The 12,354-nt window shown below is 40.5% G+C and overlaps 1 protein-coding gene across 1 annotated transcript; it reads right to left on the reverse strand.

The window, feature by feature from the left end:
- Nucleotides 1–1,361: 1,361 nt before the first annotated feature.
- fhdc4 (FH2 domain containing 4) lies at nt 1,362–11,742 on the reverse strand. The gene is made up of 12 exons (XM_084717372.1): nt 11,592–11,742; nt 9,413–9,955; nt 8,188–8,249; nt 6,322–6,424; nt 6,101–6,186; nt 5,914–6,014; nt 5,743–5,813; nt 5,545–5,652; nt 5,366–5,436; nt 5,137–5,254; nt 3,245–3,409; nt 1,362–3,163 (listed from the first exon to the last, which is right to left on the reverse strand). Exons 2-12 carry the CDS (start codon nt 9,779–9,781, stop codon nt 1,889–1,891), a joined length of 2,529 nt encoding a protein of 842 aa, XP_084573498.1. The 5' UTR covers nt 9,782–9,955; nt 11,592–11,742; the 3' UTR covers nt 1,362–1,888.
- Nucleotides 11,743–12,354: the final 612 nt, after the last annotated feature.

Raw genomic sequence — 12,354 nt, forward strand, 5'->3', positions numbered from 1 at the left:
CCTTTGTAACACTGACCCATTTAAGCCCAAAACAATGGCTGGATTGAGTAAGACCCTGAAAGCATCCCTAACCTCACGCATTTTCCAACAGAGGAGGAAAACAAAGAGGCAACAAACAAAGATATTCATCAATGTGGAACAGAAAAATTACAATATTCAATTCAAGCATGTACAGTACAAGTAGTCAAAGTATCAAAAATAACAAAGATTTTACATGCAGTTTGATTTATATTTGCTCTCTAATACTCACACTTAACATTCATTTACTTTCTTTCCGCCAAACACATTCACTTACAATTCTTTCAGATTGTGTATTTTAATCCAGACAAAGAACACACACTATAAGTATTAATCCATTTATCCACCTGATGAGGATATTTCCACAGTGTCAGGGGAATATTAGTCTATTAAATACAGATAAAACATTGGTAAAAAATTTTTTAAAGTGAGTGTGCCCATAATTCTTTTGTTTACTTGACAAGATTGTCTGGAAATCAACCACAGCTCTATTTTCTGAGCAACAGATTACCATGTTACTGTTACATTCTGCCATCTAGTGGTACATCATACAAAATACCCTTTTCTCATCAAAAACATTCTTCTAACACTTTCCTCAAACCTTCTCTCCATCTCTTATCAGTTTAAAAGATACATTAAAGAGACAGTTCACCTCAAATTCAAAAATATATATTCTTCCTCCTGCCTATAGTGCTATTGATCTATTTAGATTGTTTTGGTGGGAGTCAAGCAGGAACTTTCTTTCTAGTTCCTCATCAAATTGCTTACAACAAGGTCAGTAGCTTCTTAGTACCCCTTCTGGAAGCTGCAGGTAGAGTAACAAACATGGCCAGCTTTTGGGCAGTAAATTAGTTCTTATCTGCTAATTAGCAAACATTAGCACTACTGCTGCATAAACACATAACTTAAACAGCTGTCTGACTGATGTACTCCTTGTTTCAGTTGCCATTGCGGCATCTGCTGTTGGCATTTTAAAAGTATGTGGGAAACAACAAAAGCTCCTAGATAGCAATCTACATGGTGAAAATGGCAATTTAGCACCTGGGATGCTAATGACACAAAGAAACAAGCTAACAGCTGTTACCTTTTCTTTTGTGGTGATATAGCCATTTTAATGCCCGAGCCCACCTATCAACCTGTAAATGTCCCACCAAAACAAGTTCCCCCTCGATGCCATTTTGCATCGGCACTGTCGTTGCACACTGTCCTTAGCGCCACTCAAGACAACTGAGACTGGTTTAGAGAAACAGAAACAAAGCAGGGAATTTTTCCCCTATAGCAAAATGTGTATTTGTGGAGCCAGTCCTTTCTCCAGCACTGAGCAGAGGTCTGGCTATGTCAGACTACATTTACAGGGACTTTATTTCTTTTCTTTTGCAGCAAACACAACGCACAGCCTTTTCAATAACTATTACACTGCAGCCTGAGTTGATCTGCACACTTCTCTTATTTGGTTGACTTAAAATAGCCTCAATAGCACCATCTATAGCAGACACCATTGTTATTAGTCGTCCTTGGTTCTGGTGCACAGCTTGATAACAGCTTGACAGCAGCCTTAATCCTATCCCCTGGCACTGTTTGGTCGTTTATTTTTTACCTGTCACATGTCATGATGCCAGACCAGAGAATCAGTCAACAAGTGGAGTGGACAGATTGGAAGGTCTGGACCCAGGCAACCAAAACTTGACAACTCACACCAAAACAACCTTGACTGAAAAATAGCACTACAGGCCTGAGGAAAAATTTGTGTTTTTGATTTTCAGGTGAACTTTCCCCTTAAAAATAACACTAATCGCCACAATGAGTTACTTACAAATGACACTAAAGTTACAAGTGCTTCCCTGACTTTAAATTTGATATCTTTAAAAGCTTATACAGCAGAGTCAGAGCCCTTAGGGACAGTTTCCTTGCTGTTCGGCAGTTTGCTCATATCTCCAAGGCGTTTTAACAAGCTTAAAAATAGTCCAGAGGTTTCGGTCTTAATCCATGAACTCCTGAGAGGATTATTTTCACTATTCCTTTGCGGATCGTTGTCTGTGGGCTCCACTGATTTGCCGTCCTGGTTTTGCTCCCCAAGCCCTTCATCTGGAACATGGGTTACAGAGACGTCTTGTTTGCTTCTCTTTTCTGCTGATGGAGAATTCTGGTCTTGAGCACCAGATTTGTTAAAGTTTTGAGATACATCAGAAAAGTCAAACACTTGTTTTGGGGGACTGTGTCCAGTGGCCTCTGCTGGCATTGTCTCTTTTGGTCTTGCTGCAGATTTAGGAGTCTTGACTAGAGGCTGAGCCCACACATTACCTTCCTCTTCCTCAGTTTTAGGGACTTTGTGTGGTAGAGTATGGCGGCGGCCAAGGTTACGTTTTGGAGGGGACTGAGAATTGAGCAAAAAATTGACTAAATCCTCATTGGTTGGGTCTCCAGGATAGCTCTCCGTTTCCTCATCGAAGGTGCGTTGACGAGGTAATTTGGTACTTGCAGCAGGAGATTTCTGATTTTCCAAAGAGTAGTCCACAGATGAGCCATGGCTTTTCTGGAAGCGCAAAACTTTTCTAGAAGCTTCACGCAACTTTTGGGCCTCTTCCTCATTATTGTCCTGTAGATCATCCTCATCATCATCAGTGGTGGCTGAGAAAGTTCTGCTTGAGGAGGCGATGCTGGTGGTCCTACTGACTGGTTGTGTAAAATCTTTAGAGTCCTCTTTAATGGAAGTTTTTATCTCTTCTTCATTAGGGATTCCACTTTTTGCCTTGTCATCCTCTTCTTTGACTTCATCTTTCTTTTGGGAAGAGTTCTCTGTGAGTTCAGCTGCTGAATTCCACTCTTTTCTGCCAATCTCCTTAAGTCTAAAAGACCCCCCTTTTATTTGATTTCCAGCAGGGAGGTTTGCTTGAGAAGTAATCTCTACTAGGCTCCCATTGTTGGGGCTGCCACTCGTGGGGCTACCATAAGTGGATGATGGCCTTCCGGATCTCCTGCGAGAGTGACGTCGCGTAAGGAAGTTCTGTAACATGGACTCTAATGCAATTCCATCCATTTCCTTGTCTCTACTGGAGCAGGTGGCTGTGGACCTGCGCTTGGCAGCACACTGCAGTCTGTCTCTGTGTCTCCGCTGCACCTCTGCCACCTCTCGAGCCTTGTTTTCCTGCAGAAAATCACTCAATTAATGGATCAAGCAGGTTCTTTTTACATCAGCTAAAGAAAACATGCCAGCAGACAAGCTTACCTGCAAGGCCTTCAGAAATCTCTCACAAAAGGAGTTGAAAATGGAGCAGCACTCATTGAGTTTGAACTTGTTGGGGTCTTCACAGAAGTACTCTGCCACAGAGTCACTCACTGACTGCAGCTCCTGAAGATCCATCTCTATTTCCTCCAGGCAGACCTCAGCCTCCTAAACAGAGCCCAGATAAAAATATTAGAACATGTAATCATGATCGAAAGTCACACAAACTAGCCTGGGAACCAAACTAATCTGCAAGCTCATGTTTCATTTGCTCTGGCAGATACGCCTGGCCACCCTCCTGCTCAGACAGATTTTCCCCAGGCCTGGATCTTATCGGGCTAATCGCAACCATTTATTTAATATGGGGCAGGTTTGATAACATGACTGATGGGTTTGAAAAGTCACATGTCACACATTTTGGGCGCAACACACCAGACCCAAAAACTCAGATAAAACTGTCAAACTAGGCAGTGCTGATCAAATGTGAACCAGGACTCTGTACTGTTTAGCTGTAATATGAGCAAGATTGTGACCAGCAGCCATTTTTTTTCCTTTTTTCTTGAAAATGGGCCAAGCAACGTGTCACCTTGCACGTTTCACTCAGCACTACAGTATGTCACATGTTTTATTGCTTTAATTGGTTGTGGGTTCAGGCCAATTGTCCCTTCATAAATCCCGCCCATTTTTGCAGCTCCAATAACAGTTGAGCAAGCTTGGCACCAGCACCTCTGGGTACCTCTGCCAAATTTGTTCTTTCCTGTTTACTGTAATGTTATACAATCCCTGATTTAAGATTATTGCCATTCAGTTTGCCTTTTGAATCATGTTGCTGAAGGAACTTTGTCCAAACTCAATAAACAAGCTTTAACAACTGGATGCATGACAGGTAAAAGAGTGATAGCAACTAGTTGGAACCAACCTGTCTGAACTTTACAACGAGGTACAACAACTGTGGATTGTTATTATAGACATTGTTCCCCAGTATCTTTAAACATACTCCTTTAGCAACATAAATGCTCCACCTTTCCTTTATTTGTTACCTTGATGTATAGTGCTACACTTTTTGTTTAGCTTGTCCTCAAGACTCTTAGCTCACTAAGCAAGACATAAACTCTGATTTGATTTGATTTGGTTTGATTTTTCATCTTATATAGGTACTTATGTTGGTATGCACGTGAAATATGGTGTCTCCTTTTTATACTTAAAAAACAAACAAAAACCCCCCAATAAAGTTCAGGTTTAAAAAAGATATTCTAGGTTCTAGGCTTATCTATGTTGAAAAGAAAATCAATCAACAAATAGACATAGTGACTGATGTAGATTAGCTAGCAAGTTAGCTAGAGTCTTACTACAGAGCCAAACACTAGCTAACTAGCTAACTAATGATACATGTAGTTTAGCTAGCTGGTTACAGGGGTGCCGCCAGGGGGGGGAAAGTTAGGACGATTCTAAGGGCCCGGGCCTGACAGGGGGCCCTTTGAGGGTTATCAATATGTGGGGGTGAGGGGGCGGGGCCCTAAATTGTAATCTTTCAGGGGGCCCAAGATTTCTGGTGACGCCCCTGGCTGGTTAGCTTGTGTTTTGCTGACATTAGCTAGCTTAAGATGTGCCTATATATGTGTCATTTTTACAAGTCCCCCCAGCAACATCTTTTAGCCATCTTTAACTTTTATTTTTCTTTTCACAGTAGATGAGCCTAGCACTTAGCATGTCTAAGTACAGGAACCAGGACAAGAGAAAGTTGAGGTTGCAAAAGGGGTGGGACTTAGGAAGGGTCAATTGTGCCCTGGGGCATTTTGGTCTGCAACCACTGATAACACTCCTTGGAAGTCAAAAATTCATTGAGAGGTTGCTGATGCCTGGCTACACACAAACTGAACAAAAGGCTTCCTCACCTTTAGAAATTCCTCCATCTGTGCCTTTAGGTCTTCCTGCTTTAAGGTGTCCGCTTTAGCATCTTGTAGTTTCTTTTCTTGTTTTTGAAACTCCGCTCGAATTTCATCTTTATTTATTCTAAAATAAATTTTGAAATTTTGAAAAAGGAAATGAAATGAAATTGTGATGGTACAGCAAATAAATAGATGGTTAAAATGTGCTGAGTGCCTTTAAAACAAGATTGTTTACCTCGCTGCAGCTTCAACGTGTTTGAGCTGCTCTGGGAATTCAAGCAGGGCCATGTCTGCCTTCTGAGCTTGCTGTGAATATGATAGTTTGTATTAATGTTACATTTTCACAAACATATCATAAGGTACAGAAAACTGGTTCTACAGTGCATTCAGATCAAAGTAGTAAAAGCTACTTGCCATCACAACATAATGCATAAGATTCATCCCAGGTTTGTTTGCTTTGGTGTCCGCTAACTTCAACAGGGAGGCCATTCGGAAACCAACTGCACTTCCTGCGTAACCACCCTGTAATCATATAAATTAAATGAGACTCAGAGATGCACAAACAAAAAGCAAAGTCATCCAAGACACCACTATCACATGTTACACACTCACCGCATTCATGTAATTTCCAGTCTTCAGTACCAGGCGAATGACAGAATGGAGACTGTCAGACTCCAACAGCTCTGAAAGAAGACACACGGGTTGACTTCTCAGTCTAATTTGGGTCATATCTGTAAAATGTGTCTTATTCATTTACATCCAGGAAAACAAATACTACTGTACCCTTTCCAGCAGCAGTCAAAGTGCTGATGAATCCTTTCATTTCATCCATGAGGGGGTAAAATTCCTCTTTGAGCACCAAGCTGCTGAGGCGCTCTACATAACTAACAAACACAATATTTCCATCATTAGTTAACAACCAATGACATTTAAAAGTTGTAATACATGGACTATCATTCAGGTAGCTCACCTGGGAATCTTGACCAGCATCAGCATGAAAAGATCTGTTTCAGGGAGAGCTGACTGATCACCCTTAAAACTGACCAGCTGCTTCTGCTGCATTTATTAAAAAAACAGAAAGGCCACAAATGTCATAAACAGATTTTTTATGTGAGATTACAAGCAACAAGGTTTAGAGATTTACAGAACACTTGAGACACATTTAAAAATATAAGCAGCTGTCACAAGTACCTCGCCTTCCTCTGGCAGCAGCTTGCACAGCTCCCTCAGTTTCCCAGAACCAAAATTGAGACGACTTCCAGATTTAATGTCTTCAATCATGTCTTCTACAGGTCTGTGGACAGGAGAGACAAACAGGGTTCAGGGGACGTGTTCATAACGCTTCCAAGTACAAAGAGTTGCACATAGTCAGAGGCAGCCGGAGGCAGAAGTAAACTAAGAGGAGGGTATATCAAACTCTGCTTAGAGCTGGCCCTGCACCTAGTGATGAAATTCTAAGAAAATTAATTAAATCTCTAAGAATTTCCCCTGATAGTTTAATGATTATACACAAAGTATCTTAGCCCTTAAGTGGAAAAACTGTTAGCAGTAGGGAGGAGGCCGTTTAAGAGGTTTAAGAGTTTCTTAAGTGGAGGAGGAAATGGCAGAAAGACAAAGGTTAGGAGAAATATCCTTAAATCACCAACTGTCAGCGAGTAAATGAAAAGCTACAAATTACAAATAGATCATTCAGAGATGATGAGGTGCACTCACATCTCCCACCCAACGCAATAACAGTACAATGGCTGAAATGAAGATGATCACAACACGAGGATATCTGGCAAAATGCAGCAGTGATGACTTGAGCCTGTTGCAACTTTCCATTAGCAGAGGAAACACACAAACACTCAGTAGAGTGCAGATCTCTGCCATGCAACTTGGTCTCTGGATGTGACCGCTCTGCAATCACCGACATTTTAAGGAGTCACTGTAATTTAATTACATATGCATGTGTGCACACACATGCAAGAGATCACATGCCTGGTGTAGATAAATAGAGCACTTTCAGTCTCATATTGTGATGCAGTTCATTTTTAATTCCACTAGATGTCCACACCTTACAGGCACACAAAAAGGTTAATATTCTCCTAAAATTGCCAAACAAATGAATATGACAACTATCAGCATGTGAACAGGCCGATTCAAGAAGGCCTCTGTTTTCAAACATTTTGAAGGCTACTTTTTAAAGTCTAGCTTACACTTTATTCAACAGAAATGTTTTTATTACATAAATATTATATTCATAACATCATGTCTTAATAGGGACTCAGTTCTATGATTGGGCCTGTCAGTTTTACTGCTCAATCTATGCCTATTATCACTAAGAGTGCATTTTAAAATTTTATTTCTTTTTTGGATCAATGATCAACCAATCACACCTTTAAAGAGTGTGTCATACCTTGAAACAGGGCCAACCACACCTCATCACTAAGATAAAAGTCTCTGTCCTTTCCTTTCTTCCTTGTTTTTCCTAGGTCATTCCTAAGCTAGGACTCACTAGGGTAACAGTAAGTTAAGAGGTTTCTGAGAGTATTCTCAGAACATTTGTGACTACAGCCCCAGATGTTTTAATACTGCACTTTTGCATCTTTGGAAAAGTTGGGCTGCTGACGGCGACAGGCCTGTACCTGCTCAAATAGCTTTGCGAAATAGCTTCTGAAAGCAATCCTCAGAAAAACACTGGACAGGACATTAGAATTATGGTTCTTTTACATAAAACATGTCTGATATTTTTGCAAATGTTTGGGGCAATCATTGACAGTTGTTTAGTATTTCTTCCATTTCCTGTTCGATCTGTTGCATATGCCAAACAGCCTTAGGCAATACATTTATAATACTTAATAACTGATGTGAGGGTTGCACAGTGAGGTAACCTGTTGGAGCTGTAGAACAGTGCAGATCGGACCTGTCAGAACATGTCGGCTGCCAAAGATTTGTGCGCAGGAGGCAGCCATGTTGGGGCCTAATCTGTCTGCCTCATCGGTCTTCTTTTACACTGAAACACGACGAATGTTGTGCAAAAACAATCACACCTTCATTATACTACCACTGACTCACCGCTTGAATTGCTTCAGGAAAATTCCAATGTTCATGCTCCTCTTGGAGCTGAGGATGGAAACCTGGGAGTGGAAACGGACACAGATCTGGATATAATCAGTTTGTCAGTTGCTAAGATAATTTCACTATTTGCTTCAGCAGTGTCTTCTGTATCACAGATAACTGCACTTTGTAAACAGACAGTTGATTCCAAAGGTTACGAAGTCTTTGAGTTGATTATATTGAACAATCCAGGGAAAAAATACAACTTTGCATTAGTGATACAATTTCTCCAAGGGACATAGGTCAAAGTACCCTGGACTGATCTACAAAATAAATGATAGTGCAGGTTATAAATAAATATGGTTGACTTCACTTAAGACCTGCCTCTAAATGAATGGCAATAAATCCAGTTTATTATATACAGAAGCTTGAAGAAAAAGCAGAATAGAGCTGCATGAGGACACAATTATACCGTCCTTTGGCAAACAGATAGAAAGAATAGTTAGACTCCACCCTTGTGTTGAGTGAAAAATCATAACAGAATGTTTGTAAGACAGACAGTACATCATTTTTCTTGTTACTATTGTGGTAATGCCACAGAAGACAGTTAGTGCCACATGTGAAAAAAAAGTTTGACTTCTGAGTTTAAAGTCAGAATTCTTGAGAAAAAAATCAGAATTCTGAATTTAAGGTTCATAATTCTCAGGATTCTAAAAAAGTCAGGATTCTGAGAAACACCAGAATTCATAAAAAGTGGTGAATTTTTCCATTAAGTAAAGTCATAATGTTAAGAATAAAGTCAGAATTCTGACTTCAAATTCAGTATTCTGACTTTTTTCTCTGAATTCCAACTTTAAACTCAGAACTCAAATATAGTTTTCACACGTGGCCTTAATCCTCTTCCATATAATGCAATCATAAGGGTAGAGTGAGAAAAAGTGATGCCCCTTATTCCCATTCCCTAAACATCCCGATTTATGGAATATGTGGAAAGTTCAACAGAGGAGTCCTTTTTCACACATCAACACTGTTTGCTGCAATAGTGGTTTTAGGTTTAAGCCGAGCTTAACATTGTAAGAATGTCTCCTGTTTATCTCAACTGCATGCCTACAAAAGAAAAATCAATCTAGGTCAAAAGAACTTGTCTCCATAATCCAGCATTACACAACCAAAAAATATCAGAAATTTCTGCTGACCTGATTCAGCAGTGTGACACCTGTGTCCTGTGGCTGCTTGTACTCACCATCTCCCCCCCTGAGGCAGCAGCTGGCAGGCCCCTCAGGCTCTGGCGGTTCAGGGCCTTGACTTTCTGCTGGCCCTGCTTGCGGCTGAACAGCTCCTCCATGTGATCAGTGTCCAGCTCATATTCCTCATCAGTCTTATCTGCCGTCCAGATGTTGTGTTTTCCGATCACGAAGTGTTTCGGAAGAGTTTCCCAGTTGAAATTGCGCATCCTGGAGGCCCGCAGCGGCCCCCTGGCAATGAGACCCCCGCCATGTGGGGGCGGAGGGAATCCTGGAGGTGGGGGAGGTGGCGGAGGAGGCGGCAGAAGAGGTGGTGGTGGCGGTGGGGGCGGAGGAGGCGGAGGAGCGGGAGGACCTCCTGGTTGCATCTTTTGTGAAGGAGTTGTCAGCAGGTTTGGGATGTTGTCATGGTCTCAGTCACTCATACAGGACACAGGATCAAAGCCAATATAGAGTTTGCAGTGAAACACAAGCTGCTCTGAATGTTTGTTTGGTGCTGCAGCTGCTGTGCTCTTGTCAGTTAGGATGATGAAGCATTCAGACTGAAAGAAACAGAAGAGGGTGGAGACACAGTTACAAACATTACAATGTATACTATGACTGGAAGCACCAGTCTTTAGCAGTGAATAAGGCATTCACTTTCTCCTAGAATGACTGTGGTGCTATAAAGATATATTGGTCATCCAATATTATCAGCCTGACATTAGCCTATCATAGTTATATCAATTTATATTACACAGCTTTGTTAAATACTCCATTCTGATTGGTCAGTTGTGGCATCCTATGGTCTGTTATTTCTGAAGAACAGACTGTTGCTATGGAAGCAGTTCAGATCATACACTCTGCGAGAGTTAGCGTTTTTAAATTAATATTTGGTGGTCTAATTATTGATTTTTTTTGGTACATAGCCATGAAATAAACAGGACAGTGAGCGAACCATTATTGCAAAATAAACCCGATCAGGGTAATGTGGGACCCCGATATGAAGTGGAGGGGTCCTGCATCACCCTGAAGTGGTTTATTTTGCAATAAAGACCTGCTCATAATACATCATCCCTTAAATATCACATCAGCATCTATGTTGTCTGACCTCAAGATTGATAGAGGAAGGTAGGGAAACTTTTTTTTAACAAAACATAATGCATTTTGCTTTTATTTCTTCACTTTGTAACCAGCCTTATGTATATATTTGATACTTTTTTTTACTAATTCAGGTTTAATTTCTATTTTTCTATTTGTGTTTTTTAATTTATAGTTATTTATTATTATTAAAATACTGGTGGCAATTTGCTGTTTCAGTGCCTTGATATCATTTGACCATAAATTTTATTGTTAGATTGTAAAATATACTGCCTCCATCACATATCTTTGCCACAAGTGTAACCCACATTTGAGGAATCATTGCAAAAAACCTACATTTATACTACATTTCGTGTTATATTCTGTGCAAAGAATATAAGCCTCAATATAAGGATTTTTTTTATTCCCTAATATCTGTATCAGCAACATCCTAAAGAATCCAGTATCAGTTGGGCCCTAGCATTGTAAAAATCTACGAATTACTCCAAATCTCTCTATTAAAAAAGCTGCACCAATTAGTTGGTTGTAGACCAATAAATGTATTTCCAACTATTTTGATAATCGATTAATCGTTTCAGTCATTCTCAGGCAAAAAAGGCAGACATTTGCCTCTAAAATGTGAGCATTTGTTGCTTTTCTTCATCATTTATGACAGTAAATGAAGAGTCTTTGTGTTTTGGGCTGCTGACAGGTCAAAAGAAGTAATTTGAGGACGTTACTTTTGGCTCATTGTGATGGACATTTTTCACTTTTTGTGTGTGTGTGTGTTGGCATTTTAAAGACTTCATGATTAATTGTGAAAATCATCTGCTGATTAATCGTCAGTTGCAGCCCTAGTTGTTATCGGATAGGCCAACCTCTGGCAATTAAAGAGTTACTGAACATGTTAAATCAAGTCCAGCTGACTAAGTTAGGAACTTCAGAAGCTTATTTAGGTAAAACATTATAACGCATAATTAACGCTAAACTGTAGCTTGTCAAGGCCTGACTTTACTCTGCATCCACCTTCCTAACCCCCTAAAACTACAATTTGTGACAGTATTACTAACATTACTGTCAGCTCAGGACACATCAGAAAGTAAAAAAAAGACAGCTTACCTTTGTCCCTGATCCATTCTCCTTGTTTCCTTGTTCCCTGTCTGTATCCCGGTCGTCCTGTTAAAACCTCGAGGCAGTAAAGAGTCACAACAACCTGGATCGCGCGAGGAAAAGTGTCGAAACTACCTGCGTGTAAAAGACACGCCCAGGTTAAGTCATACAGCCTGCGTCCGCATCAGCCCACACGAGCCCACACCTCCCAGTATGAGGAACTCTGGGATTGCTGGGATCAAGTTATTTGGGCCTGGTGGCAGTTTGACGCTGATTTTTTTTTCTGTCCAGCTGTCATGAAGATGTGTGAGCAGCTGGATTTATGGACTCCTGCAGCGTGATGGTCACTGATAGAGGAAGAGCATTGATTTCTTAAAGGTGTTTGTTTTAGGCTTTTAAAACTATCCCTAATAAAAAAGAAAAGTACACTGTTAAAAGTACATTATAAATCATTGTTAGAGCTGCTGAGCTGGATTTGCCCCTTTTCTGTTTTTGTATTTGTCAAAAAGAAACAAGTTGAGAGCCACATGCTCTGGTTAAACATTAAACCATGAAAGCAGCTGACACAATGTCATTTGTTTGAGTGAGGGCTGGTGATCAGACTGGCCTTTACGTGTTTGCAGGCTCAGTCAGAAATATGCACTTCAACTCTGACCCACAAATGATAAGCCCTCAGAGTGATAGAGGTAATAAATACATTTGAATGCGAATCATTTGGTTCTCCGGGAATCTGTGCTGCTTCTCATCTGGAAGCGAAATAAGCATCTCTTGC

Source organism: Lutjanus erythropterus, chromosome 4 (assembly GCF_056507025.1).
Source record: "Lutjanus erythropterus isolate fLutEry1 chromosome 4, fLutEry1.hap2, whole genome shotgun sequence".
Taxonomy (NCBI): Eukaryota; Metazoa; Chordata; class Actinopteri; order Lutjaniformes; family Lutjanidae; genus Lutjanus; species Lutjanus erythropterus.

Bases quoted from the DNA above. Each gene is read 5' to 3' on its own strand.
- fhdc4 (XM_084717372.1), bottom strand. From the start codon at position 9,781: ATGCAACCAGGAGGTCCTCCCGCTCCTCCGCCTCCTCCGCCCCCACCG. The intron at 8,250-9,412 runs GTGAGTACAAGC...TTCCACTCCCAG, and splicing joins CTGCCTCAGGGGGGGAGATG to GTTTCCATCCTCAGCTCCAA. The intron at 6,015-6,100 runs GTGAGCTACCTG...TGTGTTTGTTAG, and splicing joins ATGCTGGTCAAGATTCCCAG to TTATGTAGAGCGCCTCAGCA.